Raw genomic sequence first — 20958 nt, 5'->3', positions numbered from 1 at the left:
GGGGTTTTCTGAACAAAGTGCTAATTACGTTTGGTTTTGGAGAGAACTTCCGGTTATGAATGAAGACAACAGGGATCTGACAGCAAAGATAGCAGTGAATGGTGTGTTGTCGGGCACTTTCCACTGCACAGGGGAACAAGACAGGGGTGGTCATTGTCCCCTCATTGTTCACCCTAGTGAAGGAACCCCTGGAAATGGCAATTCAAATAAACCAGAGGATACAAGGGATTGATTATGAGGGAGTTCATTTTAAAGTGTCTCTCTTTGCGGATGACGTATTGCACTATATTACGGACGCCGACCCTCTCTTAGAGAATTGATGAGGGTTTTGCAGACATTTGGGACTCTGGCAGGTTGGAAAATGAATCAGTCTAAGTACTTTATACTCCCGATGGGGAGGGAGTTCCTGCGTTTATTACGGGTCAGTCTTGTGGGCTCACATTGGCGAAAAGGTGATAATGTATATGGGGATTAAGATACTGTAAGGAAGGCATGGTATCCAACAGTAAGAGAAACACACGTGATCACAGTTGAAGGGTGTTTATTAAACTTCAATTGGGTTTGAAAAACACCTATCTAATCCTAAATCTAAAGATGGGAGCAAGCTACGACCATCAAAAAATAATAAAGTAGTCCTAGTCGAGTCTGTCAAAATAAAACGGCCTATACTAATAAACCTATTGCCAATCCTTACTTCTAAATACAAATAGTGTGGGAAACAATGTTATGCAAAATAAAAGTGTTCAAGAAATGATATGTCAGGATATCTGAGCCGTTGGCTCCCCTTGCCCACGTTTTCAGCAGGGTACAAGATGGCACACTCGAGTTTAGCACACTCTCTGGCTTCTCTAGCATGAGGATGCAGTTCAAAATCTCAGCATCAGGGCCTTCTGTGCCAAAGTCCCTTTGCCATTCAAAGTCTCTTATTTCAGAGGGCCTGATGCGACAAACAAACATTAAGGTTAATTTCTTCTTAGAATTTCACATGTGCACAGTTTCTCAGGTGATTCACTATTCACCTCGGGTCTCCCCCCCCACCGCCTCTGGGATCAGACCCACTTTGACAAAATGTTCTCAGGATTTTCACCTATCCAATTTCTCGGGTGGTTCACTGTTCACCCTGGGTCCACCTCTGCTGGGCTCAGACCCACTTTAAGACAAAACCTTCAATCAGTCTCCCTCTGCCGGGCTCGGACCAATTTATCTACTTTAACCCATACTTTCGTTACTGAATCAAAATCGAAGACTTTCGACTGTGCGCAGGATTTAGCTTGACCCTTTGCAGGACCATTTTGATTTACAATTCTTTTCAACTCGTTAACTTTCACTTCTGCCACTTCTCAGCTGGATACCATACAGACCTTCAATTGAGCACACATGTGGTGCCGGACCACTCTGTCAAAGCTATTGTATCTTGGTTGTATCTTGGTTTCAAAGTTCAATCACTCATCAGCAGTTCAACTCAACTTAACTTGTGTCTTTTATCACATGCATTTTAACAATGTTCGTTCCAGCGCTCGCAATACAATGTTGCCGCTTGCAACCTTGGCTTCAACACAGACCGGCCTTGTATCGGTCTCCCCAACTCACCGGCTGTGTTGATTTCTCTGACGCCAGAACAAAAGAGAGGGACGGTTGGTGGGTGAGCAAAAAGGAAAGGGCTGGCTGGCTGCTTGAGAAAAAGCAGATGAAAGTTCCGAGTTTGGCTAGAATGAGGGTATTGGTCACCAAATAGTTAAAAGACTCAACACAGTAATGTTCCTTGGTCCTGTGTGGCAACAGAAGCTCTATGGTAAATGGATAGTCAATGGGTGGAAGGATCCTATGCATGGAAGAAGCGTTTAGGTAAAGGGTAAGCTTGATAAAGTCCTGGCTTGAGCAGAGGTTCTGGTCCTTGGCTCAATGCTCCCATAAATGGCCCAAACATGGAGATAGCCTTTGTTGCTTTTGGCCCTTGGCTGTAGACGCCAGTGCTGGATGCCCAGTGAAGACTGGATAACGGTGGCAGTGGGTCCGAGACCCCTCTGGGAATCAGTCACAGTGTTCCAGATGGCTTCCACACTTGCAAACAGAGTCCTCTGTGTTGTAAGCTCAGGGAGCTTTGTTTTGTAGGCAGGAACGATCAGATGGTGTACAGTGTCCTCTGGCAAAACAGGATGTGGCTAAGGGGGGGGGAAACGTAGTGCCTCATGGTAGGTTTAGTGGATTTTGACTCACATTTAGCATGTGCAGTTATTACTTGTACCACATACAGTAATATTGGGTCTCTACCTCATTACGACAAATCAACTTGGTTGGCATTAACCAATGGCGAGTTCTAGCAATATTGAAAGTGATATTACGGAATCTGCATGCATTATATATTATTTGATCAATTTCCATACTCGTTTTTAGCACTAAAAAGATGATGGGCAGTAACAGGTCATATCGCTACTGCGCAATTATATAAAATGCAGGAAAATACCACTTTTGACCCTCTCTCTCTCTATTCCGTTGGAGAGAGGATGAAAAAGTGGGCAGCAGCGTTGTCCACATTTTCACAACCGCATGGAGTACCCAGACCTTAATTTGCAAGAAGCTCTTTTGTGCTTCCATTTGAGAAAAAAGTTAGAAACGTTTGCGCTGCCTTTTATCATTTTCACTACCACCTTTCTAGAGGAAGTAAAAAGTGAGGAGTTTTTATGAGGTATTTAATTTGACCTCAGAATCAAGCTGTATTTTTTTAATTTGGTATGCCTAAGAATATAGCCTCATCTGATAATTTGGTAGGTGGTAAGACATAGCTCTCAACCATTTGTGTTGCAAAGGCGGGTGAAATCACCCGATTTTGTTTTTGGCGGGTGAGACGCCCATTGGAATGAATGGGCGTGCAGGAGGCTTGGCGGGTGAGTCAGCCTTTTACAAGGTGTTGGGGGCTGCTCCGGATCACCAGGCAGCCCCATACTCGGGTCGGGTGGCACCCGACGGTGCATACACAGGTGCGGCGATCACGCCTCTAGATTAGGGGTGGGGGTTCATCCAACCCGCTTTGGGCACACCGGAGCTCCACAGATGGCCGGGTGGCAACCGGCATACCGCGGCCCCGGCACTGGGGGCACCCAGGCCGGGGTCACCACCCTGGCCCGACTCACAGGGCCAGGGGAACACACAGGGACGGTGTTGCCCGGCAGGGGCACCGTCCGGATGGCGTTACCCGGCAGGGGCACCGTCCTAGAGCTGGGCCCCATCCTTGGGCCCAGCACACGTGGTGAGGCGCCAGCATGGCGCTAACAAAACACACACACACCACGGAGTCTCGTTGGTCTCGACTGACGAGCCGGAAGCGGCTCGTCACGTGGTCATTGCCACGTGACCGATCACACCAGCACGGGAGCTACCATGCTCCCAGGAGGGGTGCCATGTAACACTCCTCCTTTTCCATAACGACAAAACAAGATAAACCTACAGTCCCAACCAAACCCACACTAATACTCCTATAACCACTCTGCTATTTTTCACACCCTTTATTAGCCTGGGTGAGTGGTTCTACTATCACAAAACACCTATGAGAGCTACTGGCACCATGTTCCATATCCCGCCAACAATGTCATTTTGAGCTTGTACAGGCCTGCCGGCTCCGAGTCTTCCTGGGGCATTGGTGACACAGACCTTCTTCGGCCCCTCGACGACGTAGGAGACTGGGTTGAGTCCTCGCTGGTGTTTGCCTTGGACTGACACACCAGCCACACAACGAGAGACCGGCAAAGCCGCACCTGGGAGAGCCCAGGGGCCACATCAGTGAAATCCACAAGTCTGGAGTGCCGCTGGAATGCAGATGTCATGGCAGGATGTGTGGGCAACCGGGTAGGGGGGCGCACAAGCACTCATAAGAGCTGCAACCCTCCCCGTGGAAGCACGACATCCACCACCACCATGCCCCGGTGGTGCCTGGGGCCCCTGCTTTTCCTTGCTGCTCGGGAGGGGGCACAGGGCAGTCAGCCACTCCGGTTGAGGGCGCCTTGGGCTTGCATGCCCACATGTTCATTTCGTTGGCTTCCCCCCACGGGGTGAGCAGCAGCTCCCTTCTTCTTGCCATTGCAGGCCCAGTTCGTGGTGGGCTCGCATCAACTCTTCTTTTTTTTTTTTCATCGTGGGCCCAGATTGGTGTTGGGGGTGGGGTCAGGCAGCTCCCCTCCGTGTCGCGGTTGAGGGAGGGGCAGTGCCCCGTTGTTCCATTTGCAAACCCCACTTGGTTTGGGCCTGCATCCTCGCATTTTTCCTTTTTAAATGCTCCGGTGCGGAGCGATGTTCCTCTTTTTTTTTTTTTTTTTTTTGCGAAGCCCCAGTTGGATTTGGGCCCGCCTCATGTGTTCCTTTATCGCGGGCCGATGGGGGCAGCAGCGCTGTGGTGGGCGGCCAGCGGGCATGCTGGGGGTGGGGCCACTCACCTCTCCATGCGGCCGACGCCGCGTCATTGCTGGTCCCCCTTTGCGCGGCCCGCGGGCGGGCAGCTCCCCTCCTGCTGGGGGAGAAACATCCCCCCTCTTCCTCTCACCTGCGGGTGACGACCCGCATTGGCGCAGTTGCGGCGGGGCCGCTGGGCATCACGTTGCGGTCGACGCCGCCCTCTCCTTTGTTGCAGCACAGGCCGCGGGCATTCCTCCCCCCGGATGGACGAGGGGGCAGCTCCGGCGGCCAACTCCGCCAGCTCGGTGCGGCCGATGCCACCGGCAATCCCCTTCCTCATGGGTGGGGGCAGCGGCTCCTCCATTTTGCCTTTGCGGGCCCAGTTGGATTTGGGCCCGCATCCTTGTTGTCTTGTTGAGGGCCCATTTGGACTTGGGCCCGCCCCCTGTACCTTCTGTTGCGGCTGAGGCCGCAGAGCATTCCTCCTCCTCCGATGGGGGAGGAGCAGCAGCACACGCGGCCGACGCCGCGGATCCTCCTTCACACGGGGGAAAATGGGGTGGCAGCCGCCGCACCTCCCTCAGGCCACAACCTCTCCTCCATGCGGCACAGCTGCCGACTTGTTCCGTCTCCCACGGGGTGGGCAGCTTGCCAGCCTTCCTCCATTGCGGGCCCAGTTGGAGATGGGCCCGCCTCCGCATGCGTTTTCGGGGGCACGACTTCCTCGTCGCCATTGTTGGGGGCTGCTCCGGATCACCGGGCAGCCCCATACTCGGGTCGGGTGGCACCCGACGGTGCATACACAGGTGCGGCGATCACGCCGCTAGATTAGGGGTGGGGGTTCATCCCACCCGCTCCGGGGACACCAGAGCTCCACACATGGCCGGGTGGCAACCGGCATGCCGCGGCCCCAGCTCTGGGGGCAACCAGGCCGGGGTCGCCACCCTGGCCCAACTCACAGGGCCAGGGGAACACACAGGGACAGTGTTGCCCGGCAGGGGCACCGTCCGGACGGCGTTGCCCGGCAGGGGCACCGTCCTAGAGCTGGGCCCCGTCCTTGGGCCCAGCACACGTGGTGAGGTGCCAGCATGGCGCTAACAAAACACACACACAACACGGAGTCTCGTTGGTCTCGACTGATGAGCCGGAAGCGGCTCGTCACTTTTATTAGGTTGGTCACGTGGCCACTGCCACGTGACCCATTACACCAGCATGGGAGCTACCATGCTCCCAGGAGGGGTGCCATGTAACACAAGGCGGCTAACACCCGCCTAAAGCGTGTGAGTTGAGAGCTATGGTAAGACGAGCAGTATTTGAAAATACAGACTCTTTTGCTGTTACTGGCAACCTTCAAATTAGAGCCTAAGAAGGTCATTTTAAGTATGGGGCTAATGGTTAAAAAAAACACGTATTTGAAAAGTACCACGATTTCGTTCCAGCCGGCGAACACGGAGCAATTCCTCAGACGTCGTTCAAATAAAATACCTCCGGACTTTGCTCGTGGAAGTCCACAGTTGTTTACCTCCATCCCGCAGGAGTTAAAGTTAAAAATGTCAAAATGACCATAAACATATTTCTGTCTTTTCTCACTGGACAGAAGGCAAGCTCGGGTAATTCTCTTCAGTGCAGTACCACGTGTTTTTAAATGTCCCATGATATCGAGGTGAAAAACTGGGCATATGTGATGACCCCTCTCTCACCACTGTTCCCATATAATGCCATATAATGTACAAAATAAAGCCATTGGAAAGCAGTAGTGAATATTCTGCCAACCCTCCCGATTTTTGCGGGAGAATCCCGACTTTCCCGTGATAAATATTGCTATTCTCCAGTCTCCCGTCTGAAATAATCATAGCCCCAGACAGTGCATTTCTATGGGAAAATCTCCCTCCCAGGTGCGTCGGGGCGTTGTTATATTACAATTTCCACTGGCACTATGACGGTGGAAAACATTCTTCAAAGTTAATAAAGTGCTCTTCCTGGAATACCAAAAGCAGTATTCAAGAAATGCCGCTACTTTAGCTCTTGCCGTGGCGCTACCTCAGAATAGGACAGGTTTACTGAATGAACGCAGGCAAAGCACGTCATTTCTCCCAGTGGTATTTTACTCAGAAAATTCGCACAACTCATAATAAAGCCCTTCAATTTTGCTCACAATGATACACAGATTATAGCGCCCAGAGGTCATCATCATGCCTAAAGTTTACATCCTTTGGAATGTTCTGGTCAAGGCATCCCCTCCCCCCACCACCAGGGGACGAGGAAGGTTTCGGTCAGTGAGTAGGGGGGAGCTCACTGGCCGAAACCTTTCGCGTCCCGTCTCCTGTCCGCGTTGATTGGCTGCCTTCGCGGGCCGCATGGTTCTGATTCGACGACGCATCCCTGTCACGTGACGCTCCTGCTTAAGCCGGCACAAGCACCGTTGCTCGCCCTCAGAACACAGCGGCCGGCGCCGGAGAGGGGAGCTGCGGCGAGAGAGGGTGAGTTTAGGGACGGCGACATGGGGGGTGATTTGAAGGGGCAGTGAATGTCGGCAGGTAAAGAGTCTCGGTGGGTTGTCTTGGGTGTTCGGTTGCTTAGAGGTGTGCTATGTGGTTTTGGAGGTGAGGGGCCTGGAGTCTTGCTCTGGGCAGGGGGTGATCCATTTATGAAGTCTATGGGAGTGGGGGGAGGGCAGAGTTGCACCTTTTTAAAGGGGATGTAGCGGTTGGGGTGCATTGGGTGTAGCACGGGATGCGCAGGGGCAAGTCTGCTGCGGGGTCGGGTTTGCTTGCTCTGGTGGTGAGGAGGGGCCAGGTGTGTGGGGGGATTCCTAGTCTGTAAGGAGCGGGGGGGGCGTGGTGCGATGGCGGCTGCATCCCCTGTTCTGGGGGCTCTCGGCTGGTGTGCTGCTTGTACAAGGTGGTCACTTTGGGGGAGTTTAGTTCTAGGGAATACGGGGGGGCACTGCTAAGAACCGAGCAGACGTCCCACTCTAGGAACAGTAGTTTTGAATTGGTTCAGTCTGCAGGCACGGAGGTGGCTCAGTGCAACCCCCCAACCCCCCATAATATCCTTTCGAAAGTTTTCAATAAGCAATACCTGGAGCAAAGGGCAGCATCAGCCAATTATTTAACTACACGTGTCAAGCCAGAATGTGACACATTGGGGCACCCTGCTGTTTTTACTTTACTTATGATCTAGAATCGGCGCAACGGGCAGCCCTCTAGTTTTCCGAGCTACACTAACACTCGCCATACCACAAAGTCCGTTATAACCAAAGATGTTCTGATCTATGGCTAATTTTATATCGAATGTCTAAATGCATAATCATGTCCTTTCTTTTATTCGATGTGGTAGAATGATCATTTTATTTCTAATTTTTCTTCACAATGGATAGAAGATGGTTCTTCCTCTTTTCCCTTTGTTACAAGTAAAAAAAATAACCATTTTATTTTAGTCGTAGAACCCGGTGTTGAATTCGCCACTGTGATCCGGTTGCGCGATCGCTAACCCCAACACCGTTCCTCTAATGTAAGATTCTGTTGGTAAAAACACTCCCGACAATTCCAAATTAATCTTTCCCCACTTGTGGTAAACCTTTTGTGTGTCGCGCAGTAAAATGCCTCCCAAAAGACTGTCCAGTTTAGGTAAGCCACGCTTCCTGTTACAGATAGTGGGGCTGTGGTAACCCAACCGGCCTCTTGCCCTGCGTGCTGGTGGCTCTTAAGAGCAGAGACTGGCAGTGATGCCTGATGACTTTTCCCAGCAAGCCTCGTGATTGCCATCTTGGCCACCCAGGAGAGTCACTATGGAAACTCGCTGGCCACAAAGCAAATTCCTGTTCTAATGCACTGGGCATTTGGGTGGGGGCGAGCGGTTAGGAATGCAGCGACTAGAGTCGGCGGAGGATGCCGCTCCCTTATCTCCATTTGTTTTAATGTTGCTGTGGCACCCTCAATGGGGCTAATCTGTTGGATAACCAGTTCCCTGGATGTGGCCTTGTGTAAGATAAAGGGGCGGTGTTTTTGAGTTCTCTGGGGTCTGCTGTCCGAGCAGTGCTTCAGCAAAGCCAGGCTGACTTATTGTGCACAGAACTATTGTCCGTAGAACTTCTAGGCGATGTGCATGTAAGGCACTAAACGTGTGTTTGAAATCGGAACTGTGTACTATGCTAAAGACTGACTGTTGGGAAAGTCCCGAAGACCACTCCCGTGTGCGCAAGAGCAGTTCTACACTGGCTTTCTGGGGCCCTTGACCAAGAACGGTCAACTTGGTGTCTGGGGCATGAGTTTACATCTTCTGTGATTATACTGCAGGGGGGAGGGGGCACAAACTGGCCCTCTAAGCGGACTCATAATGCATATGTATCTGATCTGGCTACATCCATGTTTTAACGATATGCCATGCCGTTAGATTTATGGGGTGGAGTTTTCCCCAAAAACAGTACTGAGATACAGCCGTTGAGCAGGGCCTTTAATGTGACCCCTCTGCTAAGCCACTTTGTGCCTAGGACCCAATTTTTCTTCACAAGCCCCTCCTGCCCAGGCTAGTGGGGTCACCTACCAGGATGCTGCAGAGAAGCAGATGTACATGTCATTTATAAAGACAACCCCCTCACCTGTTTGTGTATTTAATTTATTTGTGAAGCGCTGGATGGGATCCCCGAGGCATGCATGTGCTGGGGAAGTCAAACAAGAAGAAAAGACAGTGTCGCACTGTAAGAACAGAGCATTGTTTGACACCTGGTATCATTCCCAATACCACCTCGGATGTGAGCTCAGACAACTTTATCACATGTACCCTCTAACTCATGTGGTAGACATGAGCCTGCAGACACCACTGGACATAAGACTTGACATATGTAAAGTGACGCCACAAACTGAACTCTTATGTACAGACATATAAAGAATAAAGATGTGAATTGAAGTGACAAAGTAAACATGTATGCAAATATGAAGAAAACCCATATACTTTAAGAATGAGTGACGAGATGTAATGGATGTATATATGCAGAAAAACAAGTTAGATGAGACATATAGAAGCTTGCAAGAGTAGAAAATGGACGTCAGCCTTGTCTAATAGTAAGCAAGCCTCAAAGGGAAATAAAGGGTGTAATGCTGATGGGCATGAATACAAATTTGTGCAAGAACAAAGGGTATTTGCTTGGCTCAGAATCGAGGATGCTGCAGAATGAGCAACTAGAGTGGAATAGAATAAGCTACGTATGCAGGACGTATTTCACTTGGATTAAGTAAAGGAGTGAATGTTCAGATGTCTTACCAGTAATCATCATTACTCCTAGTCCTAATCTTCCTCATCGCAGTACCCACGAAAGAGGTCTGGTTCCATCACAGGATTTGTTTTCTGTGGGATATAACCTCCCAATTACCCACAACACACCAGTACATGGCAGGCCTGTACAGACACCAGGCCCTTCCAACGCACCGGAGGGTCGGTAGTACTATGACGAGTAAGAGTAGGGCTAGGAGTAATGAAGATAACTAGTAAGTCATCTGAGCATTACCTCCACATCCCTCTTCCTCGTCCCAGTACTCACCAATGGGGCATACCCAAGCGAAACAAAGGGAAGTGCCCAAAAGGAAGCAAGAAGCCACCCAGGATCAAATGTGAACCGCCTTCTACGTCCCAATTGATCAGGAATCCCCACTGCAGGAGCGACTGACAGACCAGGAGATGATGCTGGACAGTGCAGCAGAGATCCAAGATTGTTCAGTCCAAGAACAGCTGGACCCCCTGCAGGTGCAATTAGCCACCACCTTGTAGGTGCAGACTTAAACCCAAAAGGAAGGACATGAAACTGATGTCCCCACCCAGAGAACCTGAGGAACTGCTGATGCGACTGGTGAATGGGCACATAAAGGGAATCCTGCAGATCCAAGACCATCCAGTTCCCCCGCTTGACCAGATGAGTAATCTTCTGCAGTCTCCATCTGAAAGCGAACACACCACGGCATTCAGCAGCTTTTAAATCCAGGACGAGACGAAACTTCTGAGGTTTCAATACCAAGAACATCTGAGAGTAGAACCACCCCCGTCCCCCCCGACGCCACTGGAGTCGGGGCATGGGCACAATGACCCCCTTGGACAGAAGCTTGGCAACGGCCAAGGACATGACCACTTTCTTAACAGGGTCCTTGTGCAGCATAGTCGTGATCCAGGACTGCTGAGGAGGCTTAAAGTCCATCTGGTAACCCACCCAGACAATCTGCAGGACCAAAGCATCAGAGGACCACTGCTCCCATACAGGAAAGTAAGGCAGGAGACAGCCCCCTACAGGCCCACAGTGATTGTCAGGACTTCTGATGTCCATCTTTCAGTATAGGACCCCCCCCCCCCCAGGCCTGGGGCAGATGCCCCTGGAGGGATGAAACATGCCATATCTGACCCCAGGCCCAATGCTCTGGATCAGGCTTAAACCGCTGAAGATGTATAATAATCCAGTCAATAGTTTACTGCCTGATGTGGTCAGCTGGATTAATACACGAACAAGTGGTGTCTGAGCTCAAACAAAAAATGGACAACAGGTGAATAATGCGAGAAAATAATTTAATACAAAACATCACAAATCATGAAAATATCACTCTATGTAGGTACAAACAAACATAAATCTGGTTCAATGTACAAAACATTACATCTTTGGCCGAACAGAAATCCTTAAGCGAAACAAAACACCAACTAGTTTGCGACACTTAAATATGTGCCTTCCTCATGGTGACCGTTTTTAACGTACCTAAACGAAATATTTAAAATGGTTTAGTTAAACTCTTATTAACCGTGTCCAACCAAAACATAAACACCTTGTATAATGTCCAAACCAGTCCGCTCTGTTTCAACTGCAACACCATCTATAGCCCAAAATGGCGAAGAAAGACGAAACCAATACGCATGGGCAATTTGGCGAATGACGCATGATGGGTAAAACTATGCAAGGACACGCCAAAATGCACTTCTACATACAAAACAAGCATTCAGACATGCCCGTGCATAACCAGTAACAGTAGAAGCTTCCACAGTGCTCACATGGGATGCACTTGTATGCACCGGCACATGAGGACAGATTCTTTGAACGATTTTTTTCTAATGAAGTCGCCTCAAATGTCTGGCATATTAAAACGGCTCAAAGTTCATACCATAAGTGTTGTAAAAGCCTCGGGGCCAACCTCCAGTGCCTCACACCCGCAATGCCTGTGCTCTGGCCTACAGTGCCTCAGCCACCAGTTCCATTTCTGCCCCTGGCCACTCTCCAGCCCCTTGTCCTGCTGCAGCCCGTTGAGGATCTGCAGGGGCTGGGGTTCAGACAGTCTCTGGGGTACCGGACAAAAGCAGCAGGGACAGCTAGTTATGCTTTACAAGTACTGGCCAGGATACAGGTGGCAATTATGAGGGGGACTGCCCAAGTGTTTCATGAAGGCTACAGGAGCTGGCAGTTTTTAGGGCTGTCGATTCTCTGCAAGAAGATGTGAGCATTTAAGCTGAGGTTTTAGCTCTTGTGGTCTGGTGGCCTCAACCAGAAGGACGATTTGTAGGTAGCCAAGAAGTTGGGGGCTAAACCTCACTGCTGTAAACCAAAGATTGGATGCTCGCTACAGGCATTTGGAGGCAGAGGCCTTTGTTAGCATCTCGCCCACAGTTCCATTCTTCTGCGGTGGCACAGCATTGCTTTATTTTAAGTCTGCTGGGTCTGCTTCAGCTTCTCAGACCTCCTTGGCCGTGCTAAACAAAAAACTCTGCCAGAAGCTTCAAGCAGAGAAGTTTATGCTAACTCTGCCTTGCACCTGCTGCAGGCCAATGTGGATGCCTTCTTTGCTGCAACAAATCAAACCGTGGAGGGAGATGGCCAAATTTTCTCAGGGTAGTCCTTGGACCGGCAAGCAGCCTTTAAGTCGGCTGATGAGGCCAAATTGGTGGCACAGCACCTAGTGCCCATTAGCGTGCATATACTGCCAGTAGAGGGATGTGTGGGAATGTGCAGGTCTGTTTGGGTGCATACCATGACATTCGCCAAGAAAATTCTGGACTTACCTTTCGAGGTGAACTGGCTTTTTAATTTGCAGACTAAGAACTGACCAAGAGACACCAAACGGCTAAGTCTGGTCATCCAGACTAAGCCTGCAACCAGGGGGTTTTCTCAAGCACAGCCACGGTATGAAGGCAGGTCTAGATCGTTTGGAGGGTTGCAGGAGCATAGAACTTGGCAGCCAGACGGGTTGCCTTCTTCCGCTGTCTCAGAACCCAACAAAACATCCAGGTCCATGAGCCTCGCGTTGGAGGTATTCTTCTTACACAATATCCACTGGTGGCCCCATGTTCTAGACCACTGGCTTATTCTGTGGTTTCAGGAGGGTTTTGGCTCCCTGTGACTCAACCTTGTCAAAAAGAACCAGACTGGCCTGTGAGTGGTGTTGGACGTATCCCTACGTACCTCAACCTCTAGTTACCCCTAGAGAATATTCAAGGTGGTGACTCGGTGCAGAGAAGCTTTGCCAGGGAGACTGGCTGTGTGCGTGGACCTGAAGGACGCTGATCTGTATATACCAAGCATACCCATTGCCAATACCAGAGGTCTCCCCTAATGGGAAAAACATTTCAGTACAGAGTCCTACCCTTAAGAATGAGGGTCCCAGGGTTTTCACAAAGATCATGGAACTCCATAGCCTGTCTGTTCAGGCTCAGGGGATCCACATGTCTACCCCTACCTGGACGACTGGCTTATCGGAGCATGTTCACCCCAAGAGGTAACTCGTACATTGTGCAGTGATCAACCTGCTATTTGATTTGGGGTTCAGTGAATGTCATATCTGAGTCCACTCCCACCCAACCCTCATTGGATTCCTGTGACACCGTGCAGGCCAGAAATATTTCCCGCAAATGAGGGCTATCTTGGCTGCTATGTCACACTTCCTAGCGAGGGACGGTATTAGTGTGGTGGTGCCAGCAGCTTTTGGGGCTGCAAGCAACCTGCATATTTTCTGTGCCGCTGGCGACTCCAGGTGGGAGAAATGCAGCTCAATCTGGTAGCCTCATGGGACCAACTGGATCCCATTAGACAAGCATTCAGTCCCGCAGACCCTCGCGGAGTACATGGTATGGTGGAGGGAGGAGTGGACTCTTGACGTAGGAGCACCGTTTCATCTTCCCCATTTGCTGATTGACATTAGGAGACTGGGGTCTCCCTCCACCCAAGAAGTGTGCACCAGTGGGAACTTGGACAAGCATATCAACTATTTGAAGTTGAAGGCAATGTTCCTAGCTCTGGAGTCATGTGCTCCACTAGTGCAGGGCAGGGTGGGGCTCATTCTGACAGCACTACCTCAATGTTTTGTGAACGAACCGGGGATCCGAGGAAGACCAGCTCTCCTCTGCATTCACCTGTGGGAATGGGCCATTGCTCAGCAGATGTGTTTACAGCCCATGTCCCAGGACAGGACAATACTCAGGCAGACTGGCACAGCACCACTTCTTACAAATGGGCCATACAGTATTGCATCATTCGAGATCTTTCTCTGGGGTCAGACTGAGATAGACCTGTTGCCACGAACAGCAATGCCAAATGCACCAGATTTGCCTCTTGGGAGGGCAAGAGCATGGGGGCCCGAAGGGGATGCCTTTCACATAGACTGGTCAGGGATGACGTTGTTCTTTCCCGTCAATCCCGCTGTTGAGTGCTCAACCAGTTTGTCCAGCTGTTGCATAAGGAAACTGGTAGCCCTCGGGGAGTAGTACTCTGACCTCAGCCAGCTGTTGGTTCGGGAGCCAGTCCTCCTACCAGTGTGCAGTTGGTGTCAACAGGTGAGCTCAGTGCTGCACCTTAATCCTTGGTGTTAGCAGCCTGCTGCCTGAAAAACGGTTGGTACACAATTTCAGCATCATTCGGAGCAAGAAAGGACTAGACCAGTTCAATACAAGGGCAAATGGACATGGTGTCATTGGTTGCAGGAGAAAGGTACTGACCCTCTAAAAATGTACACTAGACTGCGTTTCGTCTGTTAGCATGCCTGGCATGGTCAGAAGTTCAGGTGGACATGTGCAGACATGTGCAGAACCTATTTTGCAACCATGGGGCATATAAAAATTCAGAGCATGCCAGCTTTTCTGCTAGCAATCGCGTAGTTCCTGGAGGCATTTACGAGAGAATATCCTATCGGGGCTAGAATTTCCTGGGACCTGAACGTGGTCTTGGCAGCACTAGTGCGTACACCCATTGTACCCATGGCTTCAGTGTATATTCAGTTCATAATCTTGAAACCTGTGCTACTAGTGACCTTAACATCAGCCAGGAGGGTCAGTGAGATTCAGGCCCTGGCTGCATCCGAACCATACACTAAATTTCATAGGGCCATGGTAGTCTAGCGGACCCATTCCTTCTTGCCCAAAGTAGTTACTGAGTTTCACATCAATCAGTAGATGGCCCTTCCTACATTATTCTCCGACTCTCAATTTTGGGCAGACATTTATACATTTCTTAGATGTCAGAAGGGCTCTTCAGTTCTACCTGGACAGATCCAAGACATAAGGGTATCTGACACTTAACTTTGGTGGGCAGTCTCCAGGGAAGCAAGCATCAAAGGCAACCATAGCCAGATGGATGCTGCCTTGCATAGCAGAAACTTAAATGCACAGAGCAGATCCACTCCAGAGGGTATTCAGGTACATTTAGTAAGAGCCAAGGAAGGCTACGGCAGTGCAGCACGTAATGTGGGATGTAATCGAAGGCAGCGACATGGTCCACGCCTTCTGCCATCATTACTGTTTGGATGTTAATTCACGAAGATGAGGCTTTCATCCAGGCAAGTCTCAAACCTTTTTGCTTGAAGTGATGGTTGGCTTCTCCTGAATTCTGGGGCTCTGTTGAATCGCCCCATACAGTATATGGAGGAAGGCGACTGGATGTAGGAGTTTACATGTTTTTCGCCGCAGTGACTAATGTACTCATACTCCATGTCTCCGTTCCTTCAGACCCCTCCCTCAGGTCTTAAATGCATAGTAAGGGCTGTCGTTCCTGACGCACGTCAACGGGGACTGAGGTGGTCACCTGTTGTGCATAAATGAATTTCCTTAAAGGGAAGTGCTATTTTTTTTTTTTTTTTCAGGACAGAATACTGTCCCGTCCCATACAGGGACACCCATACAGTATGGAGCAAAGGGAACTATGGGCTAGGACTAAGTCACTATGGTGAATAAAGTTTTGTTACTGTCCTGGTGTGCACGGTCGTCCGTTTCTTGGAGGGAGTGGTGTGTTGCAGGGTGAAGGGTTTCTTAGCTTGTTGATGCTGAACATCGTTGTGTTGCTTGTTTTTGTGATGTTTGTATAGTTTTTTTTGCTTGTGTTTTTCAGTCAGTTATTGTGCCACACTTTTTCCTGTTTCCTCAGGGCTCAGAGTTGGGGTGCGAACCATCTTGCAGTAATTTTCCTTTGTGGAGTGAAAGGCTTTTCATTGTGATAGCATGTGTTTGCGACCCGTTGTTCTTTCTCTCAAGTCTCTAGAGCGGCGTTGGTTTTGTGCATTCCAGTCTGGAGTTAAGAGATTTCCAGTTTGTCTGAGGTGTAGGTTTTTAGATCCTGATTGCATTTGTGCAAGTGTGTCGATTTTTATAAAGTAGTCACTCCGAGTGTGCATTTCAGGTGCAGTTGTGACCAGGGTTCCTTTGCAGAACACTTCATCTAGTGGGTTGCTCCCTTCATCATTGGCCATAGTTGGATCATTGCTGCATCCAACCATATATTCAAGTCTCCTACTATGATCGGCTGATCATATTTTATGGCAACGGTGGTTATGAAGTGTGCACATGTCTGCAAAAGATTGCTTCTATGTGGGCAGTCTGGAGATGAGTAGGAATGAAAGATATTGGATTCACGGTCTATGCTTGCACGCTCACTGCAGCTAGGCAACAATTTGTTGCCTGGACTGACCTTGCAGGGCCACATATTTCTTTGCTCTTAAGTGTGGGTTGTTGATAAAAAGTCGGGTGGGCATCGTGCTTAATGATCGTTCGTGTGCGGGAGACTGATCGACAGGCACATCTCGGTCTCATCTGGAACTACCATCAGCAATCCCCACACTGTGCATTTAATCCTGTCTTGCATATAAGCCATGCAGCCAGGGTTCGACTGGGACATAAAGTAAGGCTTGATAGGGATCAAAAAATGGCCCTCATCTCACATGACCAATTGAGGACTGTCTAGATTATGTTTTGTGTAGTTGTATACTGTTTCAAATGCATTTTAACGAATACTATGGGGATACATTTGTCAAAACGTCCAACTGAACAGTAACTCATCAAACTTGTTCTCTTTGGCCCAAACACCTGGCCCATACTGGCAAGGCTGTCCCTTGTTGCATAGGCCAGTCTGAGCCTGAATGCTTTGTGTGGGAAGCTTATTCAAGCCTTTGTACTTTTAACCGTGGTACGTTCATTAAAAATGATAGGATGTGGTCTGGGTCACTAGTCATTGGGATTCCCCTGACCCCTCAACCCCCATTTCTCCCTTACACGCCCCCTGTAAATTCCTAATGCTAGGGGGTGTACAGGGAGGAATGAATTGGGGTGAGCTTTCTTCTCTGCAGAGTATGTACACTGAATATACTGGGGACCACTGTGCATCGTGACGCACCTCTTCGAAGAATTGGTACCATATTGAATTCCGGAAATCTTTCTCCCACTCAGTCCAACAAAAGCTGAGCCACTGTCTCTACACCACTGGCCAAGTCAAACTTTTTATTAGTCCCTAAAACCCGTTCTTGTCTAGGTCTGGGGGTGGTGCTGGGTTAGCAGTCCCTCCAATGCGGGACACATGGCAGGATTTGCATTTTTGTTTTCATGTATTTGTTTTGAGAGACGGAGACCTTAATCAAATACATGGATAACCTGTCGTCAAATCGGACACCTCCTCACCCCCCTGTTTAGAAACCGCATGCACAAATTTCTCATTTTGCAATAATTGCTGTTAGTCACGCCAACTAATGTATTTTATTTGCCACTTTGTTGTTTGAAAGGGATAGGGGGTGGAGGGGCGGTGTACCTGAAATTGCCTCGTGGGGGTTGGGATAGAAAGTGCTGAATGACTGTCTCGGAGGCAACCCTTTTTGTGAGGGACAGTAATCCTTGCATGTCTATTTTCCAGGTCTGGTTCGCCCTGGGAGGTTATATTTGAGGTAGCCCTGGTGGTGGTGGTGTCGGTGCTGGCGTGTTTGGGTGGGTTGTTTCAGATGGGTGTGTTTTGGCAGGTACACTCCAGCACACTCCTGTGCATTCATGGTGCAAGTGACGTCATACTTTGGGACGTGGGCAGGACACCCCTATATGGCACTCTATTCCCCAAAGACCCGTTCCAGTTGGGCACCACCTTCCTTTAAGAGGGCCATGTGTAGGTCCCTACGTGGTGGAACACTTGTGCAAGGCTGTGGATTAGTGACCTTCTCTCCAGGTTTTACACACGGCTCTAATCTGGGGAGGTGGCACTACGCACTACAGATGGTCTGTAAAAAGGGCATCGAGTTGCAGACTGACTTGGCGTTCCATAGCGAGGTTTTGACTGGCAGAAATGTGATTGGGTATGCCCCTAGTAAGGTGCATGTTCCTTAGTGGGAGAGGGGAGCTGGGTAGATTAATGGTTTATGGGGGGGGTGGGTGGAGGGGAGGGGTTGTGATTCCCATTGGTGATTTGTTATGAATGCTTTGGCATGAATTGCCCTTTCAACCTACTCATCCATGCTCCTTTTTCCCATTCTAGGTCTGGTGTTGTCCCTCCCTTATACCAGCTATGCCTGTAGACTTCACCATGAGGATCTGCCTCGGTGGCTCCCCACCCTTCCACCGGCTGCTGGACACTTATGAAGACCTACATGGGGGACGGCCCCGGAAGGCCCTTCGTCCTTGTCTTCACCCCAGCTCCCTGTCTGATGGTTGGGGCCATACCCGCCAAAAGAAGCGGGTTGTCTTCGCTGACATGAAGGGCCTCTCCCTGACAGCAGTGCACATTTTTTCCAAGATGGAAGAGGAATTCTGCGAGCTGCAGCTGGCACTGGCACACCTCTTCCCTTCCAAGAAGCTGGTGCCCTGCCCCAAGCCTTACTCACTGGATTTCCCCCAACCTGCCTCAGACTATCTGGCCTTCCGCAACAGACTGCAGCGTGATCAGGTCTGCCTGGAGCAATGCCTGATACATAAGCGCTCCTTAAGTGGCACAGTTAGAGTCTGCAACGTGGGCTTTGAGAAGCTGGTGCAGCTGCGGGTGACCTTCAACTCATGGCGCAGCTTCCATGACGTGGCTTGCCACTATATACACAACACCTATGGGCTGGCTGACACCGACTCATTCTCCTTCAAGGTGAAGCTACCACATGCACCAGGGCTGCAGGACTCAATCGAGTTCTGCGTTTCCTTCCAGTCTGGACATGCCATCTACTGGGACAACAACCATGGGAAGAACTACCACATCCAGCATCGCGGTGACCTGCCCACGAATGGCAGGAAAAACGTTTCTCATTTTGACAGTCCCGGTGAAGCACCTGGCATGTTTGCGCACTGGCCAGGGTGGGCCAGTGCAGAGGACCTTGGTCCCTATTGGTAGTTGGCCATCACAATTCATGGAAGAAGCGTGAAGATGCCTGTCTGGGTTCCAGGGAGAATAGCGTGGGGAGGGACTCTGGGGAATGTCTGGGTTTTGGGGGTGACTCTAGTGCTTGTTCTGGGAAAGGGGTGGTGGGGATGGTTCTGCCATTTTTAAGCCAATCTCTGGAATGACGATCCATAGAGCGCTGGTTATGTTGTCAGCCGGGAGTAGGCTCCTTTGTAGAGGATAAAGCAAAACTAGTACAACCCTGACATAGCAAGTAAAAACCGGGACCGTGAAAGCTTTTCATGGAGTCACTTTGTTGGGCCCTGGGTGATTGTGGCACACTTGTAAATTTGCGCCCTATAATAGTCTGCCTGGTGGGGAGACTACCATGTTTCCCATCCTGTGGCGAGCAGGGGGTTGTAGCTGGATCTTGTTTACAGGGCAGTGTAGATGCAAATTGCACTTGGCTTAACGAACCAGTGCTGCAGCTCGTTAAAGATATATTTTAAGGGCAAAGGGGGGTTGTTTGTTAACTGGTCTGCCTTCAACTAGAAGGGGTTGTGGCCTTTGCATCAGGAAAGGTTACATAAAGATCTAATGCTTTACCATATCCTTTACTGGATGGTCTGTGGTACCTGTGTCTGGGGGAAAGGTGTGGAGACGGGGGGGGGGAGGGGGGAGGCAGTGTGCTCGGACTGCAGTGTTTGAAGGCTCGGAGATAACTGCATATTTTAATCTTGTAGTGGGGGTGTATGAGGACTGTTTGTAAACTGCTTGGCTTTCCCCAAAGCAGTGGGGATTTCTGTGGGGCTGGGCCCGTCTCATTCTGTAGAACTGAGTTTTTATTGCATTCCTCTGGATTCAGGGATCTGCATGTCTTTCATCTCTTGGACTGTGCTTCATACCAAAGACTGGATCTTCACAACGGAGGCAAGGTGGGGCTGAGAGGGCGGGGGAGGAGAGGTGGTGTTTCCTAGGAGCTGGGAAAACTACTGAAATATGTTTACTGTTTTACGAAGTGGGGGGGGGGGGGGAATAACCACTGTTGCTGGTGACAGTTCTGAGAATGTATTTTTTTCTACAAATGTAATGACTTGAAACGAACTAATAAACGGAAAATATTTGTATATGCATACAATCTCCGCTTCCTTCCCCCCACACTTTCCTGAGTATCCAGTTTCTGTTGGTGGATTGTTGTGGGAACATTTTTGTGCGACAGTGGGCCAATAGTTCGTTTGGGGTGGAGAAGGGGTGCATTTTTGCCCACACTCCGGAGATTGAGCATAGGGAAGCCTGTGCTGCAAACACTGTGTGCTCTGATGTGACAGTAAGACTTGGCTGGTGTCTTCATAACAGAACTGTAACTGTATGCCTCGGGCCACAATAAATGATGGATCCAACGACCTGTACTCGAAGTTGGGACATATGAAAATTAGTAGTTTCCCACCTATAATCCTTCTCAGTCTTTTCACGCACGTGCAGATTTCACTTCTATAATTTGCCCTTGGCGCCCAGCATATTATCCTTGGTGTAAATTCCTATATAGATTTCTACCCAACATGTGAAGGTTTTTAATCGGAAATTCAAAAAAGGTATGGTTTATATCCTGCGTACATTTCAGGAGCTTCTACCCTTTGCTTGCCTAAATCTCTCTCCTGTTAATGATCAGACTATAGTTTTCTTTTTGCTTTTAATCTTTCGATACTGTTCTTTAGCAGAATACTAGATCTGGGTGCTGCTACAGTGGCTCTGTGTTCACTGGTTCAGGCTGTTCATGTCCCCTCCATGCCATGTTGGGACCAGTCTGTAATTGGCCATTCTTTTGCCGCCTTAATATGTTGGCACAGTTCCACGTCCATCAGGGATGGCTTTTTGCCATTTCTAGTTGGAAAAAGGCTGCACAATAACCTTGATGTTTCGCAGGGTGCTTGGGTTCTAGTAGACAGTAAAGCAAATCCAGCCTTGAGGTGTCCAGTGTGTGTTTTTGTATTCATGCTGGGTCCTGGTCG

The 20958-nt window shown here is 49.7% G+C and overlaps 1 protein-coding gene across 1 annotated transcript; it reads left to right on the top strand.

The window, feature by feature from the left end:
• Window positions 1-6787: 6787 nt before the first annotated feature.
• On the top strand, window positions 6788-20087 carry LOC138491265 (protein phosphatase 1 regulatory subunit 3C-B-like). The gene is made up of 2 exons (XM_069617682.1): window positions 6788-6866; window positions 18122-20087. Exon 2 carries the CDS (start codon window positions 18152-18154, stop codon window positions 18959-18961), a length of 810 nt encoding a protein of 269 aa, XP_069473783.1. The 5' UTR covers window positions 6788-6866; window positions 18122-18151; the 3' UTR covers window positions 18962-20087.
• The last annotated feature ends 871 nt before the right edge of the window (window positions 20088-20958 follow it).

This window comes from Ambystoma mexicanum, chromosome 10, assembly GCF_040938575.1.
Source record: "Ambystoma mexicanum isolate Mex_15411 chromosome 10, UKY_AmexF1_1, whole genome shotgun sequence".
Lineage (NCBI taxonomy): Eukaryota > Metazoa > Chordata > Amphibia > Caudata > Ambystomatidae > Ambystoma > Ambystoma mexicanum.
This window is presented reverse-complemented; position numbering and strand designations above follow the sequence as displayed.

Excerpts from the sequence above, each read along its gene's own strand:
- LOC138491265 (XM_069617682.1), top strand. The coding sequence starts at position 18,152 with ATGCCTGTAGACTTCACCATGAGGATCTGCCTCGGTGGCTCCCCACCC.